The sequence below is a fragment of the Syngnathus typhle genome, linkage group LG4, assembly GCF_033458585.1.
Source record: "Syngnathus typhle isolate RoL2023-S1 ecotype Sweden linkage group LG4, RoL_Styp_1.0, whole genome shotgun sequence".
Lineage (NCBI taxonomy): Eukaryota > Metazoa > Chordata > Actinopteri > Syngnathiformes > Syngnathidae > Syngnathus > Syngnathus typhle.
Genome location: NC_083741.1, coordinates 14,804,268 through 14,822,153, shown reverse-complemented (window position 1 = coordinate 14,822,153; position 17,886 = coordinate 14,804,268). Strand labels below are relative to the sequence as shown.

The following is a 17,886-nucleotide window of genomic DNA, read 5'->3' as shown; positions in this document are numbered from 1 at the left end:
ACAGGGAGCCTAATGTAGTTTCTGAACATCTCCGTAATAACTTCTTTGATATTTGTTTGTTTCAAAAAACTTTCAGAACGCCTTTTCGCCTTGTTGCTGTCGTCAAGGTCATCTCGAGCTGACCATTTTAACTGTCCTTGGAACCAGTGACAGCATTTCCTGTGCCCCCAATGAACACAGATGACTTTGATGGTTTTTCATATTAAGTATTAACAGGTTATCGTTAGAGATGGGGAGGAAATGGATAACATGTGGACAAAATGGGTCTCTGATCAAAAGTGCTTGTTGATACTTCCCCCCCCCCCCCTTGATTCCTTTGCAAGGAAATGAGAAATGTGGTGCTCATTCTGCGAATCAACTCGATTAAAATAAATTTGTTGTCTTGTCGAGTTGCTTAGCAGGCTCACCATCTGGATCACTGGGAGAATTCACAGTGGGCCATTGACTTGTGAGCCGATGGCACGGAACCAGTACAGATGGAGCCGCTCACTAAGCTTTCTTCCTTCGGAAGTAAACGCCTTGCAGATATCAGAACATTTTTAGTGTTGTTTGCAAATGCGTTTCAGATGCCGTTCTCACTACAAATTTCCAAGTGGTAACAGGTTGCCTGTTTGTGGTTGTTTTGTCATCCATCTTTAGTTTCCAAAGGTTATGCAATCATTAGGTCCCCCAAGTGTGCTTGCATGTTATGTTGCACAAGCAGGTTGATTGACTTTGGATTCAGTTTCTGCTGTCACTAAAGTTTATCCAAATGTATGTATGTTAAGAGTTTGAATTTGAAAGGATTGATTGCTCTTTTTGTCAAAAATTTACTTTATTTGATTTTTTGGAGGGGGGACATAGTTTATGCAGGATCTTGTTTAATCTAAAGAAACAGCAATGGTACCTCATCAGTTATAGCTTTGTTAGAATCTGTGACTTAACCAGGCAAGTATGAATTATCTTGCTTCAAATATTTCTAATATCTTCTGCCTTCAGAAACATCTTCCCAATGGAATTTGATCTCGGTGAGACATTTTATGCTTGGAAAAAGTTAGGGCTTGTTGGCGGGTATCAAATGTTGAATCTGAGAAGCAGTTAGAAGATGCAACGTGTCTGTCATGCACACTAAGGCCTTCAGGAATTCAAAAGCTAATCATACATTTTCCAGAGATATGGTTTGATTCCAAGTAATGACATGCATCATAAAAACAGGACATGAAGACTGCGCTCGGCCAGCCGTTTTATTATTTACTAATTATCTTTTTATCATTTCTGTGACCTTCCTGTCATATTTCATAATTAGTGAAGGATCACTGGCTATATGGTAGAACCCTTTTCCCATTGAAATGAATAGAGTCTATTACTTTTTCAAACTTCTCACCAAAACAACAAATTTTATGATATTTAATGAGGGAAATAGTGCCCTGTAACATTATACTACATCATTAAATAGAACAGAAAATAATTAACACTTTGTCCTTCAATGCACATTGTGTTGTTTATCGGTATGTGCGCCTAAGCCACCTTGGCCCAGAATGGAGTTTTTCTCAGCTTCTCTATGACAATAATATTAGCCGTTCTTCACAGAGGATTAAAATTATAGGCCTGTTAGTATTGTTGTATTATCTGTCGACATGTGTTGCTCCAGCATTTGTGTTAATATATCTGCTCCGTGAAGCGTAACACTTCGACATAGTTTTGGATTTTGCCATTGCATGTTAGCATTAAGGTAGGGTTAAGAATAAATCCCCATTTACACTGAAGTGACTAGTTAATGTCTGTGCTACCCTGCTTATCCGTGTGAATGATGGCTTTTAATTAATGGTCTTGTAAAAGGAAATCCAGACAGGCACGCTCCTCCATAGGCCGCTGGTCTTTCGAGTCGTTTATTAATGCTTGGACCGGTTAGCCTTAGGTGAAAAAAACAAAGAACAATTAGCATTATCCAGTGCCATATGCTGCCCAATGACTAGGAAAGAACAAAAGCCCGGGCTCCCTTGTGAGGCTAACCTGAGCTCTCCATGCAACTAATATCAGGGCCAGTCACATGCGTAAGCCAGAGGACCCAAGAGAGCTCCACCCCTGCCAAAGCACTTTAATGACACACGCTGACAGCAACGGGCTGGAGTCATGCTCGCTCAGCAAAGCAGCCGGAGTTCTCGGTCCACCCGTGTCCTGCATATATATCACCTTCGCATGTGTTGTGCAGACGCAAGCGTGTGTATGGAATTAGCATATTTTCCATCAATTCGCAGACAACTCATAAAACCATTTCAGCAAGTAGACAACCATTATGGGCATCAAGACTTGCCACAGTTATAAAAGCTCATCCCTTGCTAACATGGATTGGCCTAGTGTTTATACAAGGTTTGTCAGAAAAGTTGCAGGATTAATGTAACAGAGGATATATTTCAAACATAAACTACGGCTTTTCCCCTTCATTGAGGACCAGATGATCTACGTCTACAAAGATGGTGTTTTATTCAATCCTTGTGAACAAGATCTCTGACAGATCAATTCATGGCGCCTCACAATGCCCTGAGCATCTGGCAGTTCCTGGCCAAGAGGAACATTGCTGTGCTGGAGCGTGTTATTTGGCCAAGCAGATCCTACATCACTATGTAAAATGATAAAACTCAACAAGCTTTGCTCCGAACGCTTAGTTGTATATTTCCCAGTCTCTACTTTACTGCTGTGATCATTTTTCTTCCTGTTATTTTCAATTGAAATGGTCACATTACAGGAGTCGACAAATGAGCTCGGAAAGAAACAATTATATAATCTGCTTGCTTCATTTTTTTCCCCCCAGCCATCTTTATACCTGTTAGCGGTTCGGTGATTCGATTTAATTGCCTCATGGAGTGAATCACTTTCTTAAGCTGTGGACACACTAGATCAGCACATGAAAGAATTCATGTATACAGTATGACAGCACACATCTGGTCCGTAGTGTGATGCGAGGGCATTTAGAGAGGAATTCACGTGACAAGTGAGCCGAGAGTGAGGCATTTACTGGGAATGGGCAGGTGGAATATAGCTGGAAGGTCTGCCTTTGATTAGCGTGACATGATAAGGGTCATCCAGTGCTCTCCGTGGGAAGTCGAATTTGTCGGAACCTTCCATGCGCTCTGTCCGCTTTCACTCAAGCTCTCTCCCTCCATCTGGAGTGGATGAAGTCCCAAACCACATCAGTGGTTTTTCGCCTCCAGTCTCTTTTGATCCTCCTCCCACCGGGTTGGCACGCACGTAGCTGTACAACAGCGTGCCCATTGTGCTCTCGTTTGGGTACACCGTCCGCTTGCAGGTACAGATGGAAAGACAAGCGGACTGTTTTTGTAGCGTTTATTTGAATTTCTGCCTCTCGAGGGAATGTGATCATTTGCCACACTCATTTAGAGTGCGCAAGTATCATTACACCACCATTAGAGACTGTGCTGATCTACAATGCAAATACTGCTGTTTAGTGATACATGAGCTTGATTGCTTGCTTGTCATTAAAGTGGATGCAGATATTTGCATTTGCAGCAACAGAGCTCCAGGGCAAATCATTAAAAAAAAGATATCGCTGTATACACGCGCAAGGTCAATTCCTTTACACACTGGGGATATTTGGATTTCAGATCAAAAGATTCATATGAGACAAACGTTTAAAAATCCAGCTTTTATTTCAGGATATTTACATCTAGATGTGTTTAATAACTCTAGACAGAGCAGCTTTAGTTTGAAGCCACCCACTTTTCAACAGATTAAAAGTAATGTAAGTACAGACATTATAAAATAAGGTTAAAGTGAATAACATTTCATATTTTGAATCGCATCAAGTCTGTTGCATTCTTCATCTGAAATGCTTTTCCAAGCCTTTACTGCAGCTTCTTTGGGTTCTTGTTTGTGTCTGGGGAGGTTTCTTCTTAGTCCCCTCTTCAGGAGGCTCTATTTGGTTAAAGTCAGATGACTGACTTGACCTGTCTAAGACCTTCCACTTTTCCCTCTGATGGAGTTCTTTGTTATGCTTGGCTATCTGGTTGCATAATGAAGCTTCTCCAGATTTATTTTGAATATAAATTGCCAGACAAACTGATAGCGATACATCACCGGTTATCTACAATAATCTGTTGCTTGTTGTGAAGTTTGCTGCCATCACTAAGCACTCGCAACTCGCATTTCTGCTCACAACTACTCATATTTGGGTCAGTGACAGGTTGAGAGTAATCACATAGCTTGTGAGCCGTTGGATAGTCAGCGCCTTGCTTGGTCATGCACGGGAAATAAATTGGCAGCACAGTTACAAACTGCATACTTTGGTCTGTAAAGTGGGTGCTACGGATTTCGTCGTCAGTTGATCCTCCCTTGTTCCTCAAGCCAATTTGTTTTTTGTCTTTCGAGGTTGAAAAATTGACCTTGATTTGTCTGGAAGTTAACAAAACACTTTCTTTTAGATCCCTCACGACTTTTCCGGTCTTTTGCTTTGTTCCTGTTAACATCTATGATGTGTTCGTAGGTGTACGCACCATCTCCAAACTCAGAGGACTTCAACAGAGATTCGCCCTCCTACTCTCCTCCCAAACCCTCCAGCAATATGTTTGCAAGCACTTTTTTTGGTAAGTAAAGTTTTATTGCTCTTTGAGCTCATCCTTTTAATCATACTGGAGCATTCATTATCTGGGCCTTTTGTAGACATAAAAGATGAATTGGTTGTTTGTTCAACTTTTCTATTATCTCAACTGCGTTGAGAACCCGGATTGAGTTTCATCCCCTTGAGTGAAAAATAAAACCCTGCTCGGTGGATGATCCCATGTTGAGGGTCTACGGCTTTGTGTTGGGACTCTAATGCACTCTATAAACACATCCATATATTTTGTCATTAGATGGTACCCACGGTTCATCTGACCTTTGGAACGCAGCCAACGGGATTAGTCAGCCTGGCTATGGAGGAATGCTTCCAGGATCTTCATCTCACATGCCACAGTCGGGAAACTACAGCAGCCTGCACTCGCACGACCGTCTGGTAAGCCAATCGACTGGTGACAATCCCGCACCCAAATATTTGGGAGCAGCAATACAGACCGATCAATTAGGGTTGCACAGGATATATCGGTCGGCTGCTTACAAGAGTACCACGATTCCTTGTTATCAATTTGAGGGCAGGGGGTTTTCATTGCAGCAATGATCTCGATGTAATTTCCAGATGCAAGCGTGGAGATTATACTCCACCCCCACGTTTTCTCAACACAGCCATCACAGTACGAGGATATGTGTGTGAAAAGATGCTGAGGATGTTACTTAAGCTTGGTGTTTGATCTCCTCTTGTTTGTATAGTAGACTCCTCTACCCTTTCTTTGACTTTGCTCCACATACAAGAAGGATGAACCTCATCTTTCAAAATAGCATGTGATTTTATTTTATTTTTTCCCCCCCTCTCAGAACTACCCAGCACACTCCGCTTCCCCAGACGTCAATGCCAGTCTTCCTCCCATGTCCAGCTTCCACAGAAGCAGCACAGGCACTTCACCATTTGTCTCTGCAACAGTCAACAATGCAGATGGGGTGCTGGGTAAGTTGTCACTTGCTGCTCTTGATGCAAATATGGCGGCTTGTTTGAATGCCGGGCTAACTCGCGCTTTCTCTTCACGTGTGAAGCTGCCGCAAATCGGGGGAACGCAACTGGAAGCTCACAGACCGGAGATGCACTTGGCAAGGCTTTAGCCTCGGTGAGCTGCAACCACACTTGATGATGCAAAATTCAGTGTGGAATTGTTTTGTCTTTGTGTCAAAGCTGTGCTCGCTCACGGGTTAACAACAAAATGTGGAAGAAACAAACAACATAATTATTGCTACTAATTCTGTTAATCATTTGGAAACTGGTACATTTGGATAAAATTCCTCCTTAGATGCATTGCTGCAATTTCTGCACTTTCCCTGTACTAAATTCGGCCTTTATCCTAAATTCTATTTTTCATTAAATACGCTTACCCAATGTGTGAAATGACATATTTGTATTTCAATGAACATTGCATGCATCACTGCAAAGGCTGGACAGTCTGAGTTTAGGGATGGTAATAACAAATTAAGCCTTTTATATTTGGAGACTCAATTCTATTAGCATGACAAAGCTGAGAGAAATGGACACAGTTGGGCAGCGTGGGGGTGGGGGCACTGGGGAGTTTGGAACTGCTGTGGCTCAACTCCACGGGCCGCCCTTTGTAGACTTTTTGTTCGCCGCCCTTTTAAATTGGCCCTGCTTATTGGCCCCTCGCCGCCTGCGGGAGTGTGACTGATGGAGAGGCGGGGCTTCATTTGTTCCAGTAAAATGAACCGTGTTTCACTTTGAATACGGCGTTCTTGGCCATATATTGTTTGGTCAGAAGTCACGGTTATAAACAACTTGCTTTTGTGAAACTGAAGCATGTTTGGGGATTTGTGTTGAGTCTTGTTTGTATCTGACACAGTGATGACCGCATTATTAATCCGTTTTAGTATTCCACTGAATTGCGCGTCTGAGTGTAGAGGAAAGAGAAAGACGCAGCTCTCCGAGTGTAGAAAAGCTTAAATAGCCATTCTGAACATCCCCCTCCCTTTTCTTCCATGCTCAGTGATTCACTTGCCTGATACTCCAAGTTGATTGGAAACGTAAAGCCCAAAGATCAAGATTGAATAAGGAGATTATTAATGAGGACATTCTATCATCTCCAAAGAAGTCAAACTGTTTCCTGCCAGCTCAATTTGATCATTACTTAGCGAGGAAATCTGTGTCTATCTGCTCCTTTTTCCTGATAATTAGTGTGGATCCTTTTCTAGCGCCCTTTTTTCAGAGACATGTTCCATTACAGCACAATATCCGCTGATTAAAAGGGAAAAAACGGGGAAGTGATTGTGCTTTAATCTAGCAGTTGCTTACACAAATGAAATCCCTGTGGGAGTTGAAGAGACAATCTCCTTCCCTTATAATTGGCATTATCGTAAAACTCGGCGTCCTCAATGTAACCCAAATGGGAGCCTCAGATACATTACTGTTACTGCTAATTGTCTTTTATTGTCAATAAATGGTAACCAGATACATTAAGTCACGTAGACGAGCATAAGGGCATTTGTTCTATTGTCTAAAATACGGATGGACAATTAAGAGGCCACTTGAGAAACACTTTACGCCGCTCAAGCCAACATGTTATCCTTAACTTTGTATATGTATGTCTTGTTTCACTTAACTTGCCATGTGTCGATGTGGTATGTCAAAATTGCATATGTACGAAAAAATGGTGTGCCAACCACCAAATCATATTAGCCGTTCCTTGTCAGGACTCCCAAATATTGTTTAGTGGGAAATATAATATGATGGATACAGTGATGACTTTTAATACACCCAACAAGCGATTGTATTCAAAGCAATTGTCCGTCTGACTCCGCATTCTGTGCGCTCTCGCAGATTTACTCACCTGACCACACGAGCAGCAGTTTTCCTTCCAATCCGTCCACGCCTGTGGGTTCCCCTTCACCTCTCACAGCCACAGCAGGCGCTGCTGGCTCAGCAGGGACTGTGGTAACGTCTGCCAGCAACCCGTCTGGAAGACCAGGTAAAAACTCAATTCTCCTAGTAGGAGCTCATGTACACAGGCTAAAAAGAAGGTGGCAGGGGTTATCCATGGAAACATTTCTCACTTTTCAAATGTTTGTGAATGAATGCAACAAAGAGATTAGAGGGTATCCAGCAGTTTGAGTGAGCAGCTACTTTCAATCTGCACTTCTTGCTGGCACATCTCTTGCCGAAACATCATGCGATGCAACTTGTGCAATGTTGACAACACCGACAGCGCATCTTAAATGAGGACCTGACTTTCCGTGTCCACTATCTTTTATAGTCGCACAACCCACACAGCTTCACAGTGTGGCGGAGGTTCTCGTCACAACTTCTGCCCAGAGCTTTGACGCTCATTAATCTATGGCTTGCTGACACGCATCTGTTTATATAATATTTCTTTTTTTTTTGGAAGTGATTGAAATATTTAATGACAAGCCCCGGAACAACAATGGAATTGAAAGTGACTGAGGCTAGGGCTTTTGAGCTGCTTAAGGATTTAAAAAAAAAAAGATTTGTTTGAAGTGGTTTTGAATTACATCGATGAAAAGCTTTTCTTCTTTTTTATGTTTGACTGAGCAGAACATTGTGTAGCGTTTTAGAAAGTGGCTTGTGGGTCTTTGCGTCGTTTTAATAATACGCCTCTATTTTTAAGCAAAGATTTTGTTACACTTTTATTATCCCCTTTATTATTATTTATTATTTTTAATTCTGGGAGACTTTTGTAGCCCATGTCTGACTTCTTGACGTTTGTTACAAGCATTTAAAAGACTGCCATGGATCCTTGCAGACATATTAAGGCACTAATGCGGGAAAAAAAGAGAGGGAGACACCAAGCAGGAAAGCCCAGTGTGTTATTTTAATGGACAGTTGTGTCAAGTATGGTAATGGACTGCTGACAGCTGTCTCTACCTATGCTCCCCTCATCCTCAGCTGTTGCCCTGCCCCGTGGACAGCTGTTCCACCAACACACAACCCTCACACATGCACACACACACACACACTGAGCTGCAAGAACCCTTTTTTTTTTAAATCTGGCTACCCAAAAGTGTGGAGCCCAAAAAGAAGATCAGAAATGTTCAATTCTGGATAGTCAAATGATAGTCACAATGTATTTTGTGAGATGAGTAACAGAATGATTTAGTACAACTCCAGACACAATGTAAGTGCAAACGCCATTCATCATTACTCATTAGACGTTTCAGCAATTACCCCTGGCGGTTTTCCCGTATATATGTGCGTATATATTATTTGTAGCCAGCAGGCAGGGGAGGCATGTGAAGTTCATGTCTTACTCATCTGGCAACAAGATGGGGCTAAATTCAAGTTCTTTTCATCCTTTCTTCTGAAGTCTGGAGTCTTTTATGCCAAGTGATGACAGAAAGCTACGTATGAAGTGTGACATTCACTGGAACAATCGGAGGCAAACCATTTTTTTGTTCTTTTTCTTTTGTGGTATGTTTAATACCAAACCTTCATTGTATGGAACTCTTTGTCCCCGCTCTTTCCCAAAGTTCCTTTTGTCATTGGCAGTTGTTATCCCCCATTTTAATGTTTAGTGCATCAATCTGTTGAGGTGAAACACTTTATTTTCTCCATGAAAGAAAAAAAAAAAAGAAGCCCTGCCTGATCTCTAACGTCATGCTTACCGTAATATAAATGAATGACTTGGTTTGGCGATCCTCCATCAGACATCACAGACCTGGAAATTGCTGCAGGCAATATTGGAAAAGTTGTCAAAGTCAATTGTGGCTATGATTGCAAATTACAACAAGTATTTGGCTTGGCTTATTGTACCCAAGGAAAGAAAGGTTTTGTACAAAATCTATTTGGAACAGCAAGACAAAAATCACATATGACCAAAGAATGAATTCACTTTTAATGTTCTTTTCCTTAATCGTCTCAACAAGCCAGAGATGCAGGATATGGAAACGGGGGCGTTAGACAAACTCCCAGCCAGCTCGCGTGTCAGGATGCCGCTCAGACGTCAGGAAATGATGTAATCGCATTCTTAATGATAAAAATATCTCCTGACGCCAGTAAATTGGCTTGTCAGCGTGTTATGACAGTTTGCTGTTGCCGCTGTCTGGAGTCAGTGAGGCAAAACGCGGCTATCAGCCATGTTAATATGGAACGAAAGCAGCATCACGTGTCAACAGTACACCTTTGTCTTTTTGCTCAGGTGCCAACCAGTGGCCGCGTCCTGGTGGACAGACCCCTTCTTCTCCAAATTATGAGAACTCCCTTCACTCACTGGTAAGCGTTTTGTCGGCCTATATGGATGCTCACTTTGGTGGCGTTATCATGACAATGAGGTTCCCGCAAATGTTTGCAGAGGATTAAGTGAAAGGTCAAGGATAACTGAACAATACCTGTCCCCTAGGACTTGCCATCTGTCTCCTGCTCCAGGATTGACACTTGGGGGGGATGGGGTTAGTTCAAGGGGCTGCGAGCAGCTGTACGCAGAGCCACTTCTCCCAGATTCCTTTGCTGCCATGCTGCAGATTTAATTTCACCCGTAGAGACATTGCCTCAGTCCATGCAAAATAAAAGTCGGAGTCAGATTTTCCAAGTAGCCAAAGTTCTAATTGCCTGTGGCGTTTGGAAAGCCCCCATGACTTTGGAGCAACTGTCTAAACATGCCACTTGAGGATTTCATCATAGATGAAGTGACTAATAGCTGATGGATTGAGACACTCTCGGTCATTTTACACAATGAGTAAGCCGGCAGGTTTCCACTTGCCCCACGTGACATAGAAGTGTGTATATATAAAGCGTATTCATTTGAAGACTGTAATAGAGGCATTGCAGCATTTTCATTCCAAGAGCTCCCAATGAAAGGAGAGATAGTTTACACATCGACTGGTGCGCTGCAATAGAAAAACCGCGGCCCTGATATGTTTTCATGCTACTGTGCAGTTTTTATTGAACCACAAAAACATACCACGTTCGTCCAGCAGGAAGCGGTTGTGCCTTTTTGATTGGCAGTCCCTGTGGTGTTGCAATCAAAATTATTAATCGCAGTGAAACTCATGGCCAAGGGTTTGAAAACGAGCTGCAGAAACCGCACACACTGTTTTATATTGAAATTGTGAATAGGCTTTTATGCTCAAGATGAAAGAAGTAACCATTAATGTCATAAGATGTACTAAGATAGCACACAACAAAACACTTTCATCCTTACAAACTGATTAGTCAGCAGATGTTTGCCGGTCTGCAAATCCTTTTTCTTCTCAAACTCTCTCTCCCCCTCTCTCTCTCTCTCTCTTTCTTTCTTGTTCTCTCAATGAATATCGGCCCTTTCTTAATCCTCTTCTTATTTCTTTGGACTTTGACAGAAAAACAGAGTTCAGCAGCAGTTACATGAGCATCTTCAGGATGCCATGTCTTTCTTAAAAGATGTCTGTGAGGTACTTTAGATCCAGCTCTTTATCTATAATGTGTTCCATATGTCATTGTCCACTTTTTGGTTTGCTCTCATGACCTCGACATTCAATCGTTATTTTTATTTTGGACTCAGCTTATGTTGCCATTGTTAGGTTGTGTTATTAGCTTGGCACAATCTGCTTCAGTGCAGATGTTAATCCACTCCATGTGACTGCTATTCACTTTCAAACAAACAAGTGTATGTATTTTTGTTGATGTTTGGAGCGCTTGTGATGTTGCCTTTGAATTTCCTTTATCTTCACTTTTCAAATCCACGCCATCCAATCAGTGTTTTCAATTTTTTGGTCCTAATGTGCTTATACTAAGCTGCTCTGTCGTTCCCCCCAACCCACTCCTCCCTCTCCCCCTGACCCTCCACTCTGCAATCCCTCAGTCGCGAATGGAGGATCGTCTTGACCGGCTAGATGATGCAATCCTTGTTCTGAGAAACCACGCTGTGGGCTCCACCGCCAGTCTGCCCAGCGACATCCACAGTCTACTGGGCCAGGCGCAAAATGGACAACTGGCAGCCATCGGAGCAAGTTTCCCCGCCTCAGCGCTGGCTTCCAGTCGGACCACAGCGATGGTACAAAGACCCGATCAAAGATGTGCATTTTTTTGTCTCCTTAATCAAGATAATGTGTTTGAAATACATCTGGGAAACAAAACCCCAAATGTTTTTTTTCCACATCTAACTACTGCCACCTGTTCAGAAACACTCCATCACCATGTGACAAAAACACACACATACTATATGTGTGACATATTTTTCCACAAGTGTAATTACTGGATACAACATTTTCTTAAACAAGACATAAGCTTCACTTAAATCACTAATGTCAGCCTGGTAAAATAGTATCAGTATTGTAGTATCAGAGCATTTTTGAGTACCCCACAGTAAAGAGCACTGTAGAAAATATAAATAATTGGGAATGTTCCAACAAAATTCATAGCGGCTTCATTGAAAAGTATTCTTCTGAAATTCCGCAACAATGTATCCTTTCAACCAGACCTCATGTTGTTTTCTCTTTTAATACTATTTGCGCCACCCATACGTGAAATGTCTCGTTCCTCGATTGATTCTGTCGTGTTTGTTATCGAGCACCATGCCGCGGCAGTAATGTTAAGCGACTGTGACTGCCAGATAGACCATACTGTGTTTGCACTAAGACAGTGCTTCCTGTGTGGGGAGAGCTCCCCTCCAACAGGCTCACCAGCCTCGACACAGCCACGGGCTTTTAGTCTGCATGGCAGCCCACCTCCCCCCTTTTTGTCCCCCTTTTCATCGCTTCTTTTTAACAAGCAAGGAAATGTGAATGGTTGGAAACGTGTGTCTTCACCCCGTGCCTCCTCCCTCAGCTGTATGATAATCAGGCCCAGCCATGAAAATGGCAGCCTTCTTTTCTTGCCAGAACCCCGCCATTTCCCTCCTCCTCCTCCTCCTCCTCGTCCTCCCGTGCACAAAGACTTGTGGGGGCACCTGTTGAGAGCACAGCAACGATTAGTGTAGCGCCGAAGAAGGGGAGGGTTAGGAGGTTAACCAAGGCCAACAGTGACAGGGGATTACATCAATAAACATTTGGGCTGGAAAGCCGGGAGATACCCTCCAACCTCTGTGACACTTTCTCTGTCTTCTTTTGGAGGTAGAAAGAGAATTGGACCAAAACAAAACAAAAGCATGTGGTGAACATCTGAAAGAATGGTGTGTACTAGTTTTTATGTAACAACCGGGGATTCAGTTTAGCTTGATGTCTTTTGAAAGTGAACACCAAAGAAATCTAAAAATAGTCTACTTTTCGACATGAAAAAGAGTCTTAGTTGCGGTTTATTTTCCCTCCCGAAAATGAATGCATGTTTCAAAGCAGCATTTGACGACTTTTTTTTTCCATCTTTGAACTTTTTCCACACAATCTAGCTGTTTCTTTCTTGCTGCTTGGTCTTGCTGTTGTTTCATTTGCAAAGGATGTCAACTTCCCGTCTTGACAATGCACCTCCTGTTTTCGTCGCAGGGTTCTTCCCATGCTGACGACACGGCTAGTCTGAACAGCCACGGAGGCCTGCCGAGCACCGGCTCCACGTCCAGCACAGAACTCAACCATCAAGTGGAAGCATTCCGAGGTCTGACGCTCCCCCGCGCTTCTTCTTGACCCATTTTATGGCTGATAGCCAGCTTACCTTAACTTGGCTTTTTCTCGCCTCCTCCAGGCTTGGCCAGTCAGGTAGCTACCAGTTTGGCGCTGAAGGTAGAGAGGCAAGACAAGGATGACATGAACGATTCCCTCTCGGGCGATGACAAGTCGGATGATGAAAGCGACAGCTTGAAAACACCGCGCGCTGGCACGCGCACAAGGTACAGGCGTCAGTATTTCATGTGGTGCTTTTACTTGGTTTTGTGAAGACAACAGAACAGAAATGAATCAAAATGTCAGTAAATATTGCAAAAGTGTTTTCTGGTACCCACGCAGTCTGACCGAGGACGAAGACCTGAATCCGGAACAGAAAGCGGAGCGTGAGCGAGAGCGGAGGATGGCCAACAACGCCAGGGAACGATTGCGGGTGCGGGACATCAACGAGGCCTTCAAGGAGCTGGGTCGCATGTGCCAGCTACACCTGAAGAGCGAGAAGCCTCAAACCAAACTGCTCATCCTCCACCAGGCCGTGGCAGTCATCCTCAGTTTGGAGCAGCAAGTTAGAGGTGTGTGTTCAAAGCCTGTTGCTTTTTTTAATTGTGTACCTATGAAGCTATATTTATGACTTATAACTTCATATGATTTTGTCCGTCCGGCCCTACAGAGCGGAATCTTAACCCCAAAGCGGCCTGCCTGAAGAGAAGAGAGGAGGAAAAAGTGTCGGGCGGTTCCGGTGACGGCCAACAAGGTCACACGGGGGTCCACCCGAGCTTGACTGACACATCCAACCCCATCGGCCATCTCTGAGGCCCAGACAGGTACACCTCACTGTGCAGCCAAGCCATCTTTTCATGATGTGCTGACAAAATGTAAAGGTCCTTCTCTCATCTTTTTCACCAACAGTCCAAAAGCCAAACTTAGTGTGTGTCATGTTATATAAAATGGCAGCAAAACATAACAGAGGCCCTTCACATTGGACAAGCTACAGTAGGACTAGGTAACGTTGGGCCACTCTATTTGATGAATCACCAAATGAATCAACAATTCAACTGCTTGCCAATTCCTTTCTTTTTTTGACTGGGGGTCCGATTGAACATCTCGAGAGGTGGCGCGCGAGGAATCACGAAAGTGCACATCGCAGTGGATAGAGAAAGTGAACACACCTGTTTTTTGTGAATGTGCGCAAAATTGACTGCAGTGATCTGATTTCTAGCTAGGACTAGTTGTGAATCTATCGACAGTGTCTATCTCTGTAGCTTTCTATACCTCTAGCTATCTCTATCAGTATGTACAGTATCTACAGTACTGGCATAGCCCTCCAGCTCTCTGTTTGCCTCTCTCTCACTCTATCTCTATTTGTATCGCTCTATAGCTCTCTGTGCAGTATCAATCTACAGAATCTTTATAAGTATCTCTCTCGCTGTCTCTTTTTTTTCTTCATCTCTTTCACTCTGTGGCTCTAGCGCTCCAATTCTATCTCTATAGCTTTGTGTCTGTTTTGGGTCTGCCTCTTATCATGTTCTCATTATCGGTATCTCGAAATCTTTATCTCACTGTCAATCCCCTCTCTGTCTCTACCTCTAATTCTGTCAGTCTAATTACACTGGTCAACAGATTTTAATTTTTTTTTTCCTTTTAACATGACAGTACCACCAGTATTTTCTTTCTTCGCCGCTTCCCCCAGTCCGAGGCACTATGGTCAAAGCATTGAAGCAGTGTGTGTGTTCACTTTCTGCATCAACTACAAATGTGTTTGACATTTTCTATGACGTCTGATGATCCAATTTATCTTGTCTGTGACAGATCAAACTGGCAGAACATTTTGTCCCCTCTGAGATGGCCACTCCTCTGACTTCTCGCCACCTTGCAGAGGAGAATAGCCCACCAGAAGCCAAAATCACACGACTAACGCAATCCAATACAGACTGACAAGTAGCCCGCGCGGTACTCCGTCCGCAAATTTCTCCCCCAAAAAGCGAGAAGAATCTCGAGCACATATCACGCAGCTCTGCAAGAAGCGTGTCGCTTCTGAACAATCAGACTTCGCAATCTCCTCCGACTCTATGTGGAGGTTGCCTCGTGCCTAAACTGAATTGACGAATGCATTGTAACAGCAACTTTTATTTTTGTCCTCCTTCTATTTATTGCGCCCACGAGCTCAAAGTGTATGTCTTAAGGGAAAATGTATACAGTTTTCAGTTTAACCCATAGTTTGCCCGCGTCGTTACAAACAAAAGCAAAGAGATGAAATGAGGGGAAAAGTGAGATTGGCTGTGTTCGAAATCACTCCCTATGCACTATTTAATGCTCTTTATTTGTAGTGCTTTCCGAATATCGAGTGAGCATAAATTCTCCCCCATTTAATGCTCTTAATGTATCCCACAGTGCAGCTTCAAAAGAACTGTCAGAAAAGTTCCAAGACTTGAGATTTCAAATCCAATCTTTGAGTTTCCAATTTAGTGTGATTGAATGGAGATAAGTTGCTTTATTTGGTATTCATTTTGTAAAATTGACCGTAAATTCCACATTCTTATTATAATTTATTTATTTGTTCAATATTTATTGCGGAGGTTCCACCAGTTGACATCTGTTGATCCGGTAGCCAACATTTGCGCACCCGAGTAGGGTTCAAAACAATTTCTCATTTGAATGTTAAAAGTGCACTCGTTAGTTCACTTTATTGTCACTTCCGAACACAGCCAGCAATTTATTGGCCGTTTGTAACGCATGTTTGAAAAATAAAACACAACACTAACTGCCCCTCACCCGGAAACAAAAATCTATTTATAGTTATGTTGATTTCTTTATTCTCCCAATAAGCGCATGTACTTAGCAAACTTTTGTGTTCATTTAGTTTCAGTCATGTTTTGTTCATTGAATACAAAACAAATTCAAGTTTGACTAGAACATTTTAGTTGACATTGTAATAGGTTTAAAATGCTAAGAGTACAATAAACCCAACAAATCTTTGCATTCCTGCCTATTTGTAGTGTCTTAACTAAAGGAAATTCCTTTAGCCAGAGTATTGTTACATGTAGTTTGACACTTAACGTTCTGTTTTCAATTTGTCATATTGCTTGAAAACAAATAACGACGACCACTTTTTTTTTCCTGGACTGATTACATTATGCTTTTGTTTCTCAATACAAAAAAGAAGGTATACTTTTGTGTCGTCATTTCTTTCAGCTTTCCGTTATATTGTGCTCAATCCTAATAAAATAAGCCCGACTTTATATTTCACATTTTGCTGAACATATATTTGAAAAAATGTAATTTTGTTGAATTGTAGCACAACAATGAACAAAAGAGTAGATTTCTCTTTGGCTATGGCTTTATTTAAGTTTTGGTGTGCACGTTTTTTAAGTCTTTGGTCCCTGCTTTATATTCCATTTAGTTGTCTGTATATTGTCTCCTGAGACTTTGGTGCAAAAAAAAAAAAAAGGGACTTCCATTAGACTCAAAGTAAAAGTTTACATTCGGAATCGATCATTGAGCAGTTTCAGTTTGTCTTTTGCGTGTGTGTGTGTGTTCGGGGTTCTCGGTCGGTATGTGGCCTTGTTACTCATGACAGTATTCACACGTGTATTCAAAACGTTAGCCCTAACAATCCATGTGACTTCCTACTCCATTTCCTTCATATCATATGTTCCTCTTCGTATTTCTTTGCCAAGTTGCTGTATTTCCACATGCTTTTCCCTTGTGTAATATAGAAAAAGGAAAATCAAAAGGAAAGCAGTTAAAAAAAAAAAATGGTTGGCTTATTTTTCACTGTAGTTAGTCTTTTATACAATAATACTTTAAGAATATTTCTTGAATTCTAAATATTACTCTTTCTAGATTTTTGAAAGCAAAGTTTTGAGTAAAAAGTTTCTTACTTTATTTTACTATATTAGGTAGTAAAATGTACACTGTTACCTAACCATAACCTGTTTCATTCTTACCGGAAATGTCAGCGTCCATTTGCAAGTCTCTCGTGGTTGACATTTGTGTCAAAACTTCAAACATGTTGTCAGTGCACATCTCAAAAATGCGGCAATGAGAATTACAGTTTTCTGTCTTTTTTCAACAGAAAAACGTGATGTATATAACATTTATGTTACAATAAATGTGCCATCTTTTATAAACTTGAGTTGTTTGGCTGTTTATTTCATTTATATGTACTACTATTGCTCATCAAAAATTAATAAACTGTATAATCTAGTAAAAACAACACCAAAAAAAAAGTTCAATTCTAGAAACTTATTTTATTAAAGTATAACTCTTCAAAATAATAATATTTTTGAATATTTAGTTTTCAATTGGCTAAATGTGGATATGAGCCAAAAGGAACAATTGGAAGTGAACAGGATATTATTGATGCGTGTTTAGAGGTTTTTGACATACGAGAGGTAGTATTCTCTCATTTTGCCAATTATTAAGGTTTAATATGAAAACCTGAGAAGTTCCACAAAAACAGTCATATTTCTACCTAAAACGTCATAAAAAAAACTCGAAAATCTCTCTCTTTCACAAAAAGTCATATTTCAACCCAAAGCCTCATAAAAAAAAAACCTCAGAAATCTCTCTCTCACACACACACGCGCACACAAATTTCACAAGAAAAGAAGTCACTCTTAGCCAAACTCCCACACAAGAACCAAAAATCTGAAATAAGTCATCAGTCTTTACTTTGTTTTATCCCAAAGTTTTATTTTGCTTTTCATCTTGTGGCATTGTGTAAATTGTCAAGCTTCCGAGTGCAACCTGTCACTCAGGCCAGTATGGCATGTGACGGACGGA

At 41.7% G+C, this 17,886-nt stretch overlaps 1 protein-coding gene across 4 annotated transcripts in view; it reads left to right on the top strand.

Moving 5' to 3' along the window:
• tcf12 (transcription factor 12) overlaps positions 1 to 17,231 on the top strand; it is a 47,689-nt gene extending 30,458 nt beyond the window's left edge. For 3 of the 4 annotated variants that reach the window (XM_061276349.1, XM_061276351.1, XM_061276350.1), the window contains 12 exons: positions 4,481 to 4,580; positions 4,848 to 4,987; positions 5,404 to 5,533; positions 5,620 to 5,690; positions 7,403 to 7,550; positions 9,735 to 9,808; positions 11,373 to 11,564; positions 12,988 to 13,096; positions 13,184 to 13,328; positions 13,444 to 13,673; positions 13,772 to 13,925; positions 14,911 to 17,231. In XM_061276349.1, the coding sequence (XP_061132333.1) occupies positions 4,481 to 4,580; positions 4,848 to 4,987; positions 5,404 to 5,533; positions 5,620 to 5,690; positions 7,403 to 7,550; positions 9,735 to 9,808; positions 11,373 to 11,564; positions 12,988 to 13,096; positions 13,184 to 13,328; positions 13,444 to 13,673; positions 13,772 to 13,914 (1,482 nt within the window). In that variant the 3' untranslated portion in view covers positions 13,915 to 13,925; positions 14,911 to 17,231. Of the gene's footprint in view, positions 1 to 4,480; positions 4,581 to 4,847; positions 4,988 to 5,403; positions 5,534 to 5,619; positions 5,691 to 7,402; positions 7,551 to 9,734; positions 9,809 to 10,890; positions 10,963 to 11,372; positions 11,565 to 12,987; positions 13,097 to 13,183; positions 13,329 to 13,443; positions 13,674 to 13,771; positions 13,926 to 14,910 lie in introns of all 4 variants that reach the window. The other variant, XM_061276354.1, reaches the window with a different exon arrangement.
• Positions 17,232 to 17,886: the final 655 nt, after the last annotated feature.